This window comes from Micromesistius poutassou, assembly GCF_964030765.1.
Source record: "Micromesistius poutassou genome assembly, chromosome: 14".
NCBI lineage: Eukaryota > Metazoa > Chordata > Actinopteri > Gadiformes > Gadidae > Micromesistius > Micromesistius poutassou.
The window spans coordinates 11160579-11177878 of record NC_140284.1 but is presented as its reverse complement, the minus strand read 5'-3'; the positions used below and the strand labels follow the sequence as shown (position 1 = coordinate 11177878).

The 17300-nt window shown below is 44.5% G+C and overlaps 3 protein-coding genes across 4 annotated transcripts in view; 1 reads left to right on the top strand and 2 right to left on the bottom strand.

Annotated features, from left to right (window-relative positions):
- The window catches only part of LOC311358851 (coiled-coil domain-containing protein 148-like), a gene marked incomplete at both ends in the record, with an annotated part of 24589 nt that extends 15215 nt beyond the window's left edge, over positions 1-9374 (top strand). The window contains 5 exons of the mRNA XM_084478954.1: positions 3850-3990; positions 4919-5037; positions 5452-5569; positions 7075-7203; positions 9198-9374. Of these exons, the coding sequence (XP_084335080.1) occupies positions 3850-3990; positions 4919-5037; positions 5452-5569; positions 7075-7203; positions 9198-9374 (684 nt within the window). The remainder of the gene's footprint in view (positions 1-3849; positions 3991-4918; positions 5038-5451; positions 5570-7074; positions 7204-9197) is intronic.
- Positions 9375-9801: 427 nt separating this feature from the next.
- Positions 9802-12320, bottom strand: upp2 (uridine phosphorylase 2). The gene is made up of 7 exons (XM_084479015.1): positions 12169-12320; positions 11922-12036; positions 11596-11754; positions 11347-11461; positions 11026-11235; positions 10728-10874; positions 9802-10546 (listed from the first exon to the last, which is right to left on the bottom strand). The coding sequence occupies exons 1-7, from the start codon at positions 12219-12221 to the stop codon at positions 10392-10394; spliced, it is 954 nt and encodes a 317-aa protein (XP_084335141.1). The 5' UTR covers positions 12222-12320; the 3' UTR covers positions 9802-10391.
- An 847-nt stretch (positions 12321-13167) lies between these two features.
- LOC311358353 (uncharacterized protein) lies at positions 13168-17287 on the bottom strand. 2 transcript variants are annotated; one of them, XM_084478363.1, is made up of 8 exons: positions 17180-17287; positions 16886-16933; positions 15916-16080; positions 15691-15796; positions 15174-15318; positions 15007-15071; positions 14180-14277; positions 13168-13806 (listed from the first exon to the last, which is right to left on the bottom strand). In XM_084478363.1, the coding sequence occupies exons 2-8, from the start codon at positions 16914-16916 to the stop codon at positions 13802-13804; spliced, it is 615 nt and encodes a 204-aa protein (XP_084334489.1). In that variant the 5' UTR covers positions 16917-16933; positions 17180-17287; the 3' UTR covers positions 13168-13801. The 2 variants fall into 2 exon arrangements, with proteins under 2 accessions (XP_084334489.1, XP_084334488.1); XM_084478362.1 differs by having other exon boundaries at positions 15174-15321; positions 17180-17285.
- Between the last annotated feature and the right edge of the window lie 13 nt (positions 17288-17300).

The following is a 17300-nucleotide window of genomic DNA, read 5'->3' as shown; positions in this document are numbered from 1 at the left end:
CACACACACACACACACACACACACACACACACACACAGTAAGCCTTCTGAAGGCAACAACAATAAAACACTCCTGAAATCAAAAGGAAGAAACCTTGAGCTGAGGCAAGGTTTCTTATCTAATCATTAGTGAGGATAAAAACAAGTCTATTTGTAGTTTTACGGTTCGGGGGCTAAGTGTGTGTGCTCTGCTTCTCGGCAATGTAGTATCTGTTCTAGTATCTATTCTAGCTTATCACACACGCGCGCGCACACACACACACACACACACACACACACACACACACACACACACACACACACACACACACACACACACACACACACACACACACACACACACACACACACACACACACACACACACACACACACACACATTGGCCTTGAGCCCAATGCACACCACCACACTCACACACCAGCAACATGCCAGCAGTGTGTAAGATGGTCTGTAATGGCCCCTAGCTGGTATTGGAGCATTTGTTTTGTTTGAGCAGGGTAGTGGTTAGGATGTGAGTCAAGTTCTCAAATCAGGCTCCACTGCCTCCAATACTTCTGCTCCTTTTTTCCATGGCCAGTCTGGGTCTGGGTTTGAATCCTGCATTCTACCTGGAGCCAGGTGTGTCTAAGGTCCCTGTAAGTGGCTCTGGTTCAAAGCCTCTGCAGAAGAGCGTGGTGTACAGTCTTTATTTATGTCTTTTTGATGTCTTTATTTGTAAAACCATGAGCCATGAGCCTTGGCTCTGTATTCAAATCCCCATTACTGTTTAAATCCTCCTCCCACAGACGTCTGCTCACACATCTCTAGAGAGAGAGAGAGAGAGAGAGAGAGAGAGAGAGAGAGAGAGAGAGAGAGAGAGAGAGAGAGAGAGAGAGAGAGAGAGAGAGAGAGAGAGAGAGAGAGAGAGAGAGAGAGAGAGAGAGAGAGAGAGAGAGAGAGAGAGAGAGAGAGAGAGAGAGAGAGATTAGTTATCATACTCAATTATCTATGAGTCAGTCTTTAGGCTCAGAGGTACAGCATAATACTACTTCCCTATAGTATTAAAGCTTGTAGTACAATAGTTTGTACTAAAGATGGATCATTAAAGCCTGTAAAACAGAGTAGTCACGTGTGTGTGTTTTTGTGTGTGTCTGTCTGTGTTCAGCTAATATACCCCAGCTGTACCCCACCACCTCACTTGTCCATCATGCTGATCCAGCTTCATTAGGCGGTTGCATGCACATAATCCAAACTGATTTACCTTTTATGACATCACAAATTAATTTAGGTTATTATTCATGACTCCAACAGCACACATGGGAGAGGTGTTCACACACTCCCCCACACCAAGCGTTTATGTACTTAGTCTTTCAGGCATCAGGTGGGTTTTATTCGGAGGCCATCTTATTTGCATAATAATCAGTAAAACGTTCTAAAGAGGAGGCCTACGTTGTTGCATCATAACTCATGATGTCACAATCTCATTAAACAACAACCCACCGGTATCTTGTTTATGTTTATGAAAGTTGATGTTTCATATCAGCTTCGTGTCGCCTTCCCTTTATGGAAGGGAACATTAACTCACATCCTACCGGAACATACAGAGATCATTTTTCTTCTAACACAACAGCAAACTGCAACTTGAATATGTGAAGTTATATTCTGGTATACCATTACGCTAATTAAACTTTCCATCATGTGTATATACGTTGTCAAAACTTGATGGGACAACTCACAGGAATGCATAGAAAAGAGTCCCACTGGTTTGACGATAGATCATCCACTTAACAGATGATTATTGTTCTTAAGCTAACACAGATCAACAGAGTCATACACAAATTTGCATTCATATTCATGTCAGTATCCAGGACTTTTGCTGCTGAATGTGAAACCAAATTCTAGTGGAAACCAAACAAACGGGGGATCTAGTCCACCTGCCGGCCTGTCTCCTAAACCTGTTGACCTCTTCCTGCAGCACTCCAGGCGTTATATTGTTATATCATCACTGTACCGACAATATATCGCTGTTGGTACAGTAAAGATGTTCATAGAACCAAGTGCAAGTACTAACAATCCGTCGCCAGGCCAACCCATTCCCTGTATACAGCAGTGATAGCTAGCTACTGCAGATGCTACACAATTAAGTACAATGAATGAATACAACGTGCAAGTACGTTCATTAAGTGCCAGGACGTACAACAGACAATAGTACAACAGACAAATAAAGGGACTGAATGGCTATGCAGAGTCTAGGTGAACTCTGAACAGGTGAGTTTTGAGTCTTTTGTGGAAGCTGGTGAGTGACTCTGCGGTCCTGACATCGGCAGGGAGCTCGTTCCACCACTGTGGTCCCAAAATAGAGAAGAGTTGTGATTTTGTTGATCGATCTTTGCTTGCAGCTGTCTACTAAAAACTACATTGGCACGACACCGGCTTCCTCCATCTTCTGCGCCAGCTTTTTAAATAAATCGCCGACCCGAAGTGAGTTGACAGCTGTCTGCTGAAAACATCTTTCTCCCGCCGGAGCAGCCCCTCCACCGCCTGTCCGTATACGGCATTCCCCCAATTCCTTCTCCCCCCATGGCCGAGATAACCCGCACTACAAGTTTTTATTTGTTGTGGAAGTACCCGAGAGTCTGAGAACCCGACGCGGTCTTTAAGATTCATAATATCAGAGAATATTCCCGTCAGTTCGGCCGCGGCGCAATGAATGAATAAAGATCGTAAAGACGTCGGAAGAAAAAAAAAGTTTATTTTCCCTCTCCTCTATCTTCTGCGCCACCTTTCTAATTCACCGTTACTTGTTTTCCGACAGCGACCCCGGAAAAGATCTCGAGCATGCGCAGAACGCAAACTCCGAAACATGCTGTTTACATGCAGGTAGAGACCAGACTATGAACGATCTAGGTGTTCTTATCCGATTTAGCTTGTCCGTTCACGTGCCAATTTTTGTGCGAAGCAGATCGGATAAAGGTGTTTACATGCATTTTACAAGTCCTGTTGAGGTCTTATTTGTTTAGTTACCCCAATTATGACTCTGCATGTAAACGTACTGACACACACACACACACACACACACGCACACACAGTGGCTATCATGCAGTACAAACACTGCCAGACACGTCTGTTTATCTGCATATATACGTAGTAGATTGTTTATAGTGTGTGTGTTTGTGTGTGTCTGTGTCTGTGATATTTCTTTGTGTGTGTGTCTGTTGTGAATATATTGATTGTTCGCTTTTTAAGACGTTTCATACGGTCACGGTGAAATCCACAATTTCAGTGTTATGTTTTCAGAGCAGTCGATCTTTGAAAGAAAATGAAAGGAATGAAATGAAAAAAGAAAGGGATCAGGAACAAAGGTTTGGGAGTTCTCTGGGTTCTCTCTGGTTCGGAGCACTTGTCTAGTGAGAGGAGCTCTCAGGGTGGTTGGAGGTGTCTGCCCCCCCCCCCCCCCCCCCCCCGGGTGGAGGTGCTGGGGTCTGCAGGCCAGAGTGCCAGGTTCACACCATCACACTCTCAGCACAAAGACCTCAGCTGGAGGTCTCTGCACGAAACCTCCATACGCCTGTGATGGATTATAACCTGTGGATTTGTTTCCTGTGTGTGTGTGTGCTGTGTGTGTGTGTGTGTGTGTGTGTGTGTGTGTGTGTGTGTGTGTGTGTGTGTGTGTGTGTGTGTGTGTGTGTGTGTGTGTGTGTGTGTGTGTGTGTGTGTGTGTGTGTGTGCGCACATCTGTGTGTGTGCCTGTGTTTGCTTGCACCTGTGTGCATGAATATGTATGTGGCTGTGTGCGTGTGTGTGTGTGACTGTGCGTGCATGTTTGCATGTGTGTGTGTGTGTGTGTGTGTGTGCGCGTGTGGTTCCAGGTGCAGCAGTGGCGGGCCCGGCAGGAGGAAGTGTCCCAGCTGGAGGCGCTGATGGCCGCCAGGCGTCAGGAGGAGGAGGAGAAGCGGCTGGACAGGAGGCGGGACAACGAGGTGTCTGTCAGGTCACACCAGAGAGACAAGGTAAACATTGCGCTCGTCACCGCGACGACCTGCTGTTCAGCTCAGCCTTGGATACCCTCATTTGCTCATTTGTGGCGGTAGGCTCGTTAGCGGGCTTGATTTAATTGGATATCTGTTCCTGCTGCTATTCATTAAACATGAAGCCATCAAGAACACACAGTCCATTAATAAAAGATCTTCGACCAAATAACTAAAACCATTGTGGACTTTTTCTTTTATTACATTAGCCAGAAATTTCAGTTCAACTAACATTATCTTTTAAACGAAACCTAAAAACGTATATTTTTAAAAAAGCATTTTGCTAAATTTTCTTTTAAAGGTTCTCCTTTTAACCATTTATTGGTAATTTTTAATTTTTGTTTTAATTGCTTTCATTCTCATAGATTTTATTTTTTTCTTCTCTGTAGCACTTTGAGATTCTCATAATATAAAGTGCAATAGAAATAAATGTATTAATATTATTATTATTATTATTATTATTATTATTATTATTTACAGGGACATATTATGTAAATTAATGTTTTAAAGTGTATTTTTGTTACATCGTTTCCATCTATATGGTTTGGTGCATTGATTTAAACTTCCTAAAAACCCCAGTGAATCAAAGCAGTAGTTGTAGAAGTTGTAGAATATATATATTCAGATGTATCCATGTAGACGTCTTTGCAGCTGTAAACAAACAGTTTGTGTGTTTCTAATGAGCTCACTCCATATCTCTGATTAACAAGAGCATTTCAGCTGCTTTTGGATTCCATGTCGTTTGGCACAATTGTGTGGCGGGTGGTGAAACATCATCTTGTTTTCCTCCTCCCCGTAGCTGTATATTCCACAGATTATCTAGAAGAGCTAACGCAATATGAAATCAGCACCGCTATTGATTCTGATTAACGGTTATTGTTTCTTCTTCTTCTTTCTGTTCCTGTCTCAGTTGAAGGAGTTCTACACCAGGCAGCAGGAGAGGAGGGAGCGTCTGGGGAGGAGAGAAGAGGAGCGGCTGGCCCTGCTGAGGAGCTCCATGGAGGAGCAGGCCAGGAGGGATCAGGAGAGGTGAGACTTCCGGCCCCCCGGGTCGTCACCAGGGGTGACCTGCAGGGAAGACCTGCAGCGCTACAGAGTGTAAACACACGCCTCGGTGCTAGCCACACGGCTCCACGTGTGTGTGTTTAACCAGTAGGATGAAGGACTAACAGGCTCCTGCTCTTAATGACTATTCACTACTTTCCACACCTTCTGCCCCTGTGGCTCAAGAGCACTGGCAGGGTGGTAAGGGGTGGGACTGGAGTAAGAGACACGGGGGGGGGGGCGGGGGTGGGGGTGTTTGACACTAGATGCGAGGGGCGTTTGGCGGCCACATGAACCCCCCCCTCCTCAGACACCTGCGGGGGTTGTCTGGGGAGTGCAGATAGAGCGGTGTCAGAGAGGTGGAGATGAACAACCCCCCCGCCACGTCTCTCTCCCCAGGGTGCGGTATCGTGAGGAGACCCTGAAGCTCCGCAGGGAGGAGAGAGAAGCGGGGGAGCTGCAGCGACAGAGGGAGCAGGAGGAGAGACGGACACGCCTGGAGGCCCTCAGGACACAGGTGGGTGGGTCAGTCCAGAGGTCGGTCATTCTGGTCAAGTGGTCCGGTCTAGCGGCCGTGCAGACCGCTCAAGCGGTCCGGTGGAGTGGTCCGATGGAGTGGTCCATTAAAGGGGTCAGTCGGTCCGGTCTAGCGGTCCAAGTCGGTCCTGTTTGATGTCGGCATTGCAACTTTGCTGCCATCTTCTGGTGAAGTGTTTTACATCACTGCTGCTTCATTGTATTGGGGGCCGAATAGAAAGATAGTCTTTAGGGTCTTTTACTCCGAAGCTGAAAGGTTGTGGGTGTGTGTGGCGCACCTGTGGGCATCCTCAAGAAGAAACGCCCAGATCCATTACCCGCTCCTTTGTGACATCCGTAAAAAATTACAGATTAGTATAGCCGTTTTTACATATGTTCTCTGTCTTTTCTCCGCATTTGTTCATCAGGAGGTGCGACCGTGAGGGTCATTCACACTTATTCACACTTGATGCCCGATATGCGGACATCAGTGTCGCTCAGTCATCAGTAGAATCTCCGGCTGGTTTAGGGGGATGGGCTTGCAAGGGGCGGGATATGACGTAGGGTCTCGGTTTGTTTTGGTTTGACCACAGACAGCACGGAGGTAGAATGGGCAGAACTCATCGCGATCATCTTAAATGTTACTGCAGCGATGCATCATATATTCCGTTGCATCCGCAACATCCGCATCGATCGATAAAAGCGAACAAGAAAGGCTGTTATCAATAATGACGAGCGAGGAGAGTGAGCGGTAGCGCGTGTCAGTTTAGTGAAATAATGAACGAGTCTGGTTGTGTCTGTGCAAACGTGTACAGTAAAGTTAGTGAAACTAAGAATAAAGTATCCAGCCTGTCAAGAATCGGTGGCCGCTTTATTACAACCATATTCAAACCTATAAGCAGACCCACTGCCGTTACCCCGAGAGAACATCAGACCTGGAGGAACGTCTCCCCAGTGCTCCTCGACTACGATCTGGGAGTCGACAGCAGGAAAGGTGTAACATAATAATAAAAAAAACATTTTCTATATACGCGTGCAGCTGTGAACTCATGTATTGTAATTTATCGTATGATGTGTACTTTGAGGGTTACGGTAAGACCTATCATTTAGCGTTCACTACGAATGACTCTGAAAAGCAGTGCCACATTTAAATATTTTTTTAACCATTCAGCGAACTAAAGGCAACAGGCTGATTATCGATTAGGGTGCGGCTGCCACTCAATGACATGCAAACATAGACCGAAGCGTCATCAACACGCCCACTCAACTGGTGTGAAATGCCGACATTCTACTGCTCATTCACATATAAGGTAATTAACATTTCCGCGGGCTAAAATACTACCTCAGGGGTAGTCTTTTTTTTCAGGAGGTCCAACGTCAGGATATGTCATTCACATATACGGCCCGTCGGGAGAATAGCGGGAGAATAGACGGTTGTACGTCCATATGTGAAAGCAGCTAATTTCTGCAATTCAATTCAATATTTTGTAACTTTATGTCAATAAGGTTGCTGTGGTAGCAGAGGCCGACCCAGAGAGGATGATGGGGGAGACTGAAGCTTGGAGGAGTCGTCAGAAGGAGGGATGTGAACCCCAGAAGCCGCTATACAACATCAACACGTACACAGACAGCCAGGTGAGATAGCCACAAGCTCCAGCTTTTCAACTGAAGCTCAGCCCACCAGAAAATGGCAATATGTTCGCAGGTTATTGTCAGATCGGGTTAATGAGGTAGGTATGTAGGATTCATAGGAAGGGTGCATCAAATAAAGTAAAACAATAACTGGAGTGGAACGCGATGGAACTTGAATCAGCTGGTTGCTGAGTCACTCAACCCCCTTCAATGTTTATAGCGTTAGTGCTCCAGTAATGTTTGAGTGACATATGACCCAGAACAAAGTATTCAGGTCAGGCAGGTCTTGGGCACAACAAAACAATGTTTAACTTTGAGGTGAAATGTCAGACGCTCAGGGCCGTTCATGGTACTTGCCTCAGACCTTCTGCCCAGTGGAGAGATCATATTGGTTAAGTGTTTACATATGGAACATATTTAGTCACTTATCCTAAACCTCCAAAATGTGTTTTTTAGAGATGTATTTTAGAGATAATCATAAATAGGAGGGTTACACAAGGGGTCTTTAGGCAAGGCAAGGCAACTTTATTTATATAGCACTTTTCATACACAAGGCAGACTCAAAGTGCTTCACATATAAACATTGTCATACAATAAAAGAAAATAATAGATAAGTAAAACGTAAAATAGATATAAAGGAAAAGTAAAAAAGAAAATAAAGGCAAAGTAAAAAAAAGGCATTTTAGAAAGTGAGAAAATAAAGGCAAAGTTAGTAATAAAATAAAAAATAGATAGAAACATTGTAGATTTAAGATTTAGCAGAAAGCTAAAGCAAACATAAGTCTTCAGTCTTGTTTTAAAATCTGTCAGAGTTGGGGCAAGTCTTAAATCCTCAGGGAGTTTATGCCAGCTATTTGTTGCATAGTAACTAAATCCTGCTTCCCCATGTTTCGTGTTGACTCTGGGGATAATTAACAGATTGGTCTCAGAAGATCTTAGTGGCCTAGAAGGCTTATGTAGTGGAAGCATTAAGCATATAATTTAAATATTTTGGCTAAACCATGTAGGGATTTATAGGTTAGCAACAAAATCAATAAAATCAATTCTCTGACATACAGGGAGCCCATGTAACGATTTAAGAATTGGTGTAATATGTCCAAATTTTTTGGACATATTACTCTTTGTTAGAACTCTAGCAGCAGCATTCTGACCAAGCTGTAGAGTTTTTTTTGGGAGACCTGTAAGGAGACCATTGCAGTAATCAAGCGTGCTAGTGATAAAGGCATGTACAAGTTTTTGTAAGTCTTCGGTAGACATGAGCCCTCTAAGGCCATGTTTATACATAGCAGGGTATTTAGAGAAACAAATATTTCCCCCCCTCCGTTTTCAAAAATAACATTGTGCACACAACATAGTTTTCAAAAAATTGACATTTACATCAACCCGCATAAATACACCGTTGAGCACCATTATAACTATGCCAAACCTATGGGCGGCAGTGTAGGGAGAAGGATAAAGCCATGCAAGCCAATCAGAATCCTCAGAATCAACAACAACGAATAACATGAGCGACTTCCTGTTCCTTTCAAAACAACCAATATGGAGCGAGGCATAGACATTATAAAGAGTAGACGCCGCATTGGCTGCTTGGACGCAAGAAATGAGGCCGCCATCTTGGCCCGGTCATACTCCGAGTTGCGTAGCAGCAGAAGACACAAGCTGCCAGAGCACTGTAGCATATTACTGCTCAAATCGGCGGACCATTGCAAACAGGACCTGGGGGATTACTTTTCAGGAGGAGACACAGTTTGGTATCGACAACCATCATTCTGACTCATTGTCATTGGTTGTGTCTGTGTAAGACTGCACCACATTGCCAAACTCTCCTCTCTTGAACTGCAGAAACCATAGCAACCAGTTGATGCTAGGAAGTCACTAAGTTGCTAGAGGACAACTTTCTCAATGATTTTATTTATGAAGGGTAGATTTCATATTGGTTTGTAGTTAATAATAGAGGCATCTTTAGGGTCATCTGAGGTCATGCGTCCCTGTTACAGATCGTGTCGGACCCCAGGGTGCGCGTGGAGCAGGCACTCCGCGAGGCGGGTCTCCACCAGACCCCATATGCACGCCAGATCCTGGCTGACATCCAGCCCCCCAGAGCCCCTCGCAGAGACACGGTGTCGGCCGTCCTCAGGACAGATCCAACCCCTGGATCTTATGAAGTGAAATGACCAAAACATAAACATACACAGTATGGTTGTTTACATAATTAGATAATGCAGAAAACTTAATTTGTTTCTAGATGGATTTACATCGTATTTACTGTTTATGGACACTTTAGAACCATGGTCCATTTGAATGAATTATGTAGGTGTAACCCTGTTATGACACTTAATTAATATTCCTCTATTGTTTCTCATCGTCAACCAAATGAAAAATCTGATAATGCCTAATGAACCTATTTCCACTGGTAATTGGCTAGTTGTAAGATTTTATAGGATTATTATTATATAATATTATTATAGAGATTGAATTATTCTGACAACGCGTTTAATTGGCCAGTGTGTTGCACAACACACTATGTATTGCACATGTATCCGTTTGGTGTGTAAAGTGTAAAGATAAGAAACCATAATATTTGTAAAGAACACTTAGAAATAAGCTTTTAGAACACTTTATTTTCATATTCAACATGACACTGTAACATTATACACAATACATTTCACAGTACATATAATATAAATACAGAAAACAAACATGATTTAGTTAAATACATTAAATAATGAGTAAGTAAGTGATTGTAATAAAATCATACATTCTTTACAAGGTCAAAAAAGGTAACTCTTTATATAATAACTAGAAGCTGATCAGAAGCACCAAGATGTGAGGAGTAAGTACGCATATCCACATGGTAATCACGTGAATTCATCATTAAACATATATATATATTTATTACACGGCTCTTCTCAATGCTGTGGAACGCTCCGTTCACTTGCGTGGGCCTTCCGGACTTCCGGTGGTGAATTATTTTTCAATAATGACCGTTGCTAAGCATATAATGACCGCTGTCAAGGAAAGTGGATTTTTTTCACGCCTTTCGTATAACTCCACAAGTAGTCCGGTAACTTATCAACCCCAGTGTACTCGGTTGCTAAGCGACGTCAACGTCTTTGGCAGACTATTTCTCTGCTGATCAACACTACGAATGCTGGTAACAAATAAATTGTAAAAAGACCCATGTGAAGGCTTTAGGGTGGGGTCAGGGTGATGAGTGCGAGGCGTTTCTTTATGAAGTGGGCCACCAGGACCTGGGGTCTCTTCTGGTACTCCACCAGGACATCCTCAGGGCTGGTGATCTGGTCGCCGTCGAAGCGGTTCACAATCGTCACGCAGAGCACAGCCGCTGGAGAACAGGAGGAACACAAAGACATTAGAGAGCCTCACACACACCATGTTCTGACAGGACGACGCAGGGCCAATAGCTCTACTGCGAAGAACTTTGACGGTAGTGGGTCGTCGGGTAAAGGGTGATTATGGGGGATGGTGGTAACCGGAAGCACCATGTCTTGTGTTTGAGGCCTCACCTTTGAGGCCACACACGCGGCACATGGCGGCGAAGGCGGTGGACTCCATCTCGATGTTGCGGACCCCCGCCTCGTAGGCTCTCTGCAGGTACTCCAGCTTCTCCTCGTTGGAGAAGGAGCAGAGCGCTCCGTCCAGCCGCCCTTGACCTGGGAGAGGATGGCACGTTTCAGTGTCATACACAAGCCTGCGCTTATAAAACACGATTACAACATACCCTTTTAATGGATTCAAAAGGGGTCGTGTAAACATCCCAATACAAATCATATGGGCCTTGACGGTGGGACGAGCGAGACTCACCTTCATAGAAGTCGTCCGTGCACATGGTGTTCCCGATGACGGCCGGGAGGTTGAGGAGCTCTTTGGAGCACTGCAGGAGCTCCTGGGACACTCCCGTGTCCAGCTCCGTGCTCCTCATGATCACTTTGCCCAGGACCACCTGCTCGAACTGGGGTAGGAAGTTGTAGTCCACCGCCTTCTCGGACACCACCACCGTCCCCGGAGCCAGTCCTGGAAGGCAAAACAGGAGGACATGTAAAACCCAGGTTTTCCCCCTGTCTGAACAAGGCCTATGTTGAGGCTGCTTGAACCCAGCGGTGGTGGAAAAGGTGGTGAACTTACCGACTCCCCCAGAGGTGCCCAGGCGAAAGAGGACCACGTCCCGACAGTGGGCGTGGTGAAGGAGCTTGATGAGCTCATGCAGCATGATGGAGATGGAAGGGACACCCATGCCATGCTAAAACGCGCAAGTAAACAGAAAAAACAATGTTATTTTGTTTGCCATAGATACAATCAAGAAAGATCATAATGGCGATGTTGGGTCCGTTTAAAACCATATCATTGCTAGGATACAAGTCGGGTGATACTCACGCTGATGGAAAGCACGGGTCCCACTTTGTACATGCAGTAGCGATCGGTTGCCTCGCAGATGTCCTTGAGTTCATCAGGGCTGCCGGGCAGATTCAGCTCACTGTGCATGAACTGGGCAAAGGCCTTCATGCGGTTGGCACTTCCCCCGACACACACAAACTATATGAGGAGAAAGGTAAATAAATGACTTTCTCTTGGCGTAATAGAAAGAGAATAGCTTTACTTTTCACATTCCTTCTCTCCTGACCGAAAAATGTCCTCCACTTTTTTTTTCCTAGAGCAGCTTTCAGAAGCCCTTTATTTTCTTGTGACCCGTTCTCACAAACCTTGATGTCTCCAAACATCTCAGGAAGGTTGTGGGTCTTGGTGCCCAGGCTGAAGTGATAGAGAATGTCCTCTTCCATGCCATCCAAGTTGGGATTGTTCACATGAAACGTTTCTCTGTGGAAAATTAATTGTGGCTCAGTTTCATTTGGCAGAAAATAAACGACCAGAAACTCACCCGTTTCATCCTGACAGAATTGGTTGTGATAAAACAGTTTATCGTAGAAATAAACTGACTCATATACTCACTCAATATATTCCTTCCGGTCATTTCCCATGCAATTGAGTAGAATTGGTGCCATGACTGCAGTGGTTTGGAATTTAAAGTATAGAAATCTTCTGAAGTAAGTAGTTTGGTGTGGTATCAGAATGCTCGCTGCTGTTTATGAGTTTGGATCTCTTGATGCAGTGCTGATATAGTGGTGAACCCTGATCTAGTCAGAGGGACGATTGGCTCCCTGCAGAGGCGTGTCTTATGGACTTGCGTCAAAACACACAAAAAACTTCCAAACAAACATGGCTTGCGAAAGACAGGAATTTCCGTTACATTTGAAGTAAATACTTGCTGACAGAAATCTTAGAAGTGGACGCTCAAGTGATTTAAAAATCCAATATATACTATATACTATAGAGCAGGGCTATTCAACCTCCTTAACAAGTGGGCCAAAAAGGAAAACCACTGGGGGTTCAGGGGCCACACATAGAGTAAAACTATGTCAATGAATCGCTACAAATAAATCTTACTTAAGTAGTGTTAACTTAATAGATATACAGTAGTACTACTACATGGAATTAACTTGTCAGACGAATTCCTTCTTCACTTTTAATTGTATCATTATAAAAAAATTGTTAATAAATATTTGTCGGTCCATTTGCTTTTGAATTGGCTATTTTCACAATCAATCATGGCTTGGAGACATCTTGAAACGTGATAAAATGCAACGTGAGCTTGACTGAGCCAATAGCAGGTGCAGACAGAGCCTTATAGGCATGTGTATGACAGATTTAACCCATTCGTTTTATTTATCATATTACACTGTAATAAAAATAAAAATAAATAAGAAGGCCCGTATTCAGCCCACCGGCCGCTAGTTGAGTAGGCCTGTTTTTGACTAAATCCACACTGCAACACAATAATGGGGTTACTAAGTTGTAAATGCTGAAAACACGTAAAACTGCAAAACTCATTTCTTCTTATTCTTGAAACCAAAAAAGCTTTCAACCTTGCATCACAGAATCACTACAAGAAAGGTTACAAAACACTTTATTGAAATTTCTCCCAAAAAAGAGCTTTGAGGACATTTATAGGACATAGGAGAACCAAACAAACAATGTTACACACAAACTGCTCATCATATAAGGCATAACTTCAATGGCATGAGTTGCTATTCATATATGTGTTTGTATATATATAGATATATATAGGGCATTAATAACAGGCCGGCCAGGCACTAGGAGGCCATCTCACATTCATTAAGACCGGCATACCTTGTGTTTTAATGTTAGCTGGTATAATGTTATCTGTTAACATTAGCTTACATTATTCGAATGCAAACAGAGACAGGAATGCAAAGTTGACTCAGTTAATAGCATTACAACCTCAGGGAAGTGGTATCATTACTAGTGTGACAGGCTGAGGGAAGATGTGTCTATTACTAGTATGACTGGCTGAGGGATGGCGTATTTTGGCCAGAGGGTGGGTGGGTGGGTGGGGGGGGGGGGGGGGGTGTGTGTGTGTGTGTGTGTGTGTGTGTGTGTGTGTGTGTGTGTGTGTGTGTGTGTGTGTGTGTGTGTGTGTGTGTGTGTGTGTGTGTGTGTGTGTGTGTGTGTGTGTGTGTGTGTGTGCGCGCCTGCGCCTCCCGGTCTCAGACGGTCAATCTGTTTATTCTGGACACAGACAAAAACAATTGAGTCAGCCGTTGTACACAAAAATGTCCTCTTATCTGGGGGACAATCAGCTGGCCATCTTTATTGACTGAAGCCAATTTTCATTATTGACTTACAAGCCACTTACACGGTTTTAATCAATCACCAAAAACAATATTTGGTTATGTATTATTTACTAAGTTGAGGCCCACTAATCAGGTAGACATTACTTTTAATTATTATTCCCCCCTCAAACCATCTATTCTAATTATGAGTAAAAAAGCTTATTTTAATTAACGACAATATCGGACCTAGCACCATTGATAATTGTCCAATGAACTTTAATGAACAATAGTGAGCCAGGTGAGCGGGGAACCCCATCTAAAGTACTCACTTGATAATTTATGACCGGGTGTAGCTTTCTCTTCTTCAACGTAACCAAAGCTCAACAGCTTGGACATGCTGACAGGGTTAGGTTTCTTATCAAAAGACCTGGAAGAATAGACCAGCACCAAACACACTTTTAATTAATTCATGACCTTATCCGTTAAAAACAGAGCCAGGTAGTCGGTGAAGACCGTTCAAATATTGACCCATAAAGCAACTGCAGTGGATGTTGCAATCGGAACAGATTCCCAGCAGAGCCTGACATCACTGTGACCAAAGTCAGGGCCTAGATACTCTGTTACAATAACAGTGAGGACGGGAAACCATGACCGAGAGCAAAATTGACCCGGCCCCCATCAAAAACATTTCGTCACACAATTTATGTACAGGAAACAAGGTCTGATGAGTCCTTGAGTCACATGGTCATAACCCGACCATCAGAGTTGGGTTATGACCTGTCGCTAACATTCTTCCAGACAGGGACAAACATTTGCTGGCCGAGATGCTGCGCCAAGAGCAACAAGAACATTTGTAGAGGCCAGGGCACTGGGAATGTGTCCAAGCGTTACAGCTAACTAATTTCTAAGTATGTTGTATTAATGCCAAATCTAATTTAAAAGCAGACATGCTGCAAAGCACAGGGGTGTTTCCCATGGCTTGGTCTCACACTTCCCAATGGCGTCGCTGGTAGGCTAAAAACTATTTTTAACCAGAAAGTATAAGATAAGAATCCTGCTGCAGTGGGAGTTCACCCCAATGCCGAGTCATCGCCTCATTCCGTTTCTCTGACTAAACAAGGAACAGCACTGCCATCTTGTGACCAAACCAACTTACAGTTTTTTGAAGGAGGAGCTCATATCTTGGTCATCTGTTGGGCTGACGGCCTCCTCTTCATCCTGCTGCACTCAAAACAAACACACTTTAACCACCGGCAAAATTTCAACAACAGGCAGATCTATGCTCCTATTTCTATGATGTATATATTAATATGCATATTTAACCTGATTGTTTACATCCTTGTTTACATCCTCCTCCCCTTCCTCCTTCACTTTGTTGCCATCACCCTTCTCCATAGAGGAGTTACCATCCGTCCCGAATGGAGCGGCCATGAGTCGGGAGGAGGCACCATTTTTCTTGAAATCCTCGCTACTGTGTGGAGAAGTAACACATGTGAGATTTGGCTATCAATGTCAACTGGTTATTAATATACCTTGTACTGTGGCTCTTGTACCCTTTTATGCATAATAATTTAGTATTATATTAAAAGTAGTATACATTGTTTTGTTGTTATGAATACTATTCATAATTAAAATGTTAATCAAGATGGTGATCTGTATTATAATCATTAGGATATAATGTGATAAATAATTGGTCCTCTACTAGTACTAACCATATGGAAATCCAATCTGTATTGATGAATGACCATTCACTGTCAACCAATAGGATAAGGATAACTAAGGGATATATTGTCCATCGATAATTAACGGCCGGTGGTAATGAAATAATCTGGTTACCTACCTTATGTTTCCATTGTCGTCTGCTGGTTCTTCAGAGTCGCCAAACCAGTTTGAAGGTGTATACTGAGAGGGTTTGGAAGCAAGAGTCTCCTCATGCCAGAGAAGTCCTTTGGGGATCAGTAAATAAAGCACACCAAACAGTGAAGGCACATCCGGGACAATATAATGAACATATATGAGAAGAGCTGCAACGTCTCTGACTGTTCAGATATAGGAGGTATCCTACCCTTTTGTCCGCCCTGTTTGGCCAGTTTAACATAGTCAGAGTCCGACTCCATGACCCCCACCCTCCTTCCACGGGCCTTCTCTTCTGGGAGGCTGTCAGCTTCCGTGGACAGGCCCGGGATCTGGGAGGTCGGCCCATTGTTACTTTGGTACCCGGTTTTTAAACCTGTGGCGTGGATAAAGGTGGACGGGGAAGTTAATACATCGCCACGTACTCCGACATGTACGGTTTACAGTTCCCCGAGGCAGTAAGCAGCGCAGCATCCCCCCACCCCACCCCGTCTAGCACTTCTCATCCTCCTTCTCAACCCTGGAACATGACTCAGCTGGTGCCACCAGCAGAGGGCTGGGCAGACACTGGGCGGACCCCTCACTCGCACGTAGCAACAACCCAAACACTAAACAAAACCTATGGAACATATTTTGTGGCATACAACTGCGTGTATAAAGAGTGCGTGCGTTGTCTGTGACGTGAGCGGAGTCAAAACGGTCGAAAATATTACTTGGGAAGAACCACAGCCCCGTTCATCTTCTGTTGAAGGCCGGATGTTGCTACGGAAGTAGCCTCTTAAAAGTAGCCATGGCTATTATTATCATCAGCAGGGAGTACCCGACTCGGTTGTTAGGGTGAAAGCCGCCGTGTTGTGCGCCCAACAAGCGGACGTTTCAGAATGTCGCAGTGAACCGCTTGAGCTCGCGATGAAACACATAACCGTAGTGACGCGTTGTTTTTAAATGTTAGTTATTAAAGTGACTCGACGCTTCGTGCGGCGGTAACCGTTCGATAGTCTCGTGCGTGTTCCGGTCTAACGTCTACGCCTCTCCGGACCTCGAGCGATGCTAACGCGGAGCTAGGCTAGGGACCGGACCGATGCTAACGCGGAGCTAGGCTAGGACCAGACCGTTGTGCTAACAGGGTGCTAGGCTAAGGACCAGCCCCGATGCAGTGCGGAGGCCTTTGTTGTACTTGCCCGATTTAGTGGTTTGCTGGTCGTTATTCATGATTACTGATGGTGCTTCTATTGGAGACAGGAGAAAAGACCCAGCATGTTGTCACCACACCACATCACATCCAGACGACCAGCGCCGTCCAACACCCCACACAGACCAGCAGTTACCGTCCAACGGCCGCATTATTAAACATGACGAACGTCGCCCTTCTGGGAAGCGTTAAAATATAAATGTTTTCTATTTGAGATGAGAGAGGGTGAGCAATCATGAGGAAATAATGACTGGTTCATTCACAGGATATATGTCCACCTTACCCGTTCGGCGAAGAGAGGAGAGTGATGATGGGCAGCAGCAGCAACAGCACCGATTCCGTTGGGTCTGGGTCTGGTCGCTATGGTAACGCGGTGTTGATCATAGAGCGGCGGAACATAGAGT

Excerpts from the sequence above, each read along its gene's own strand:
- upp2 (XM_084479015.1), bottom strand. The coding sequence starts at position 12,221 with ATGGCACCAATTCTACTCAATTGCATGGGAAATGACCGGAAGGAATAT. Across the intron at positions 12,037-12,168 it reads GACCGGAAGGAATATATTGA|AGAAACGTTTCATGTGAACA; the intron begins GTGAGTATATGA and ends AATTTTCCACAG. Across the intron at positions 10,547-10,727 it reads CCGCGTGTGTGGCCTCAAAG|CGGCTGTGCTCTGCGTGACG; the intron begins GTGAGGCCTCAA and ends CCTGTTCTCCAG.
- LOC311358353 (XM_084478362.1), bottom strand. The coding sequence starts at position 16,916 with ATGAATAACGACCAGCAAACCACTAAATCGG. Across the intron at positions 15,322-15,690 it reads GACGACAATGGAAACATAAG|TAGCGAGGATTTCAAGAAAA; the intron begins GTAGGTAACCAG and ends TTCTCCACACAG. Across the intron at positions 14,278-15,006 it reads AGCTCCTCCTTCAAAAAACT|GTCTTTTGATAAGAAACCTA; the intron begins GTAAGTTGGTTT and ends CTATTCTTCCAG.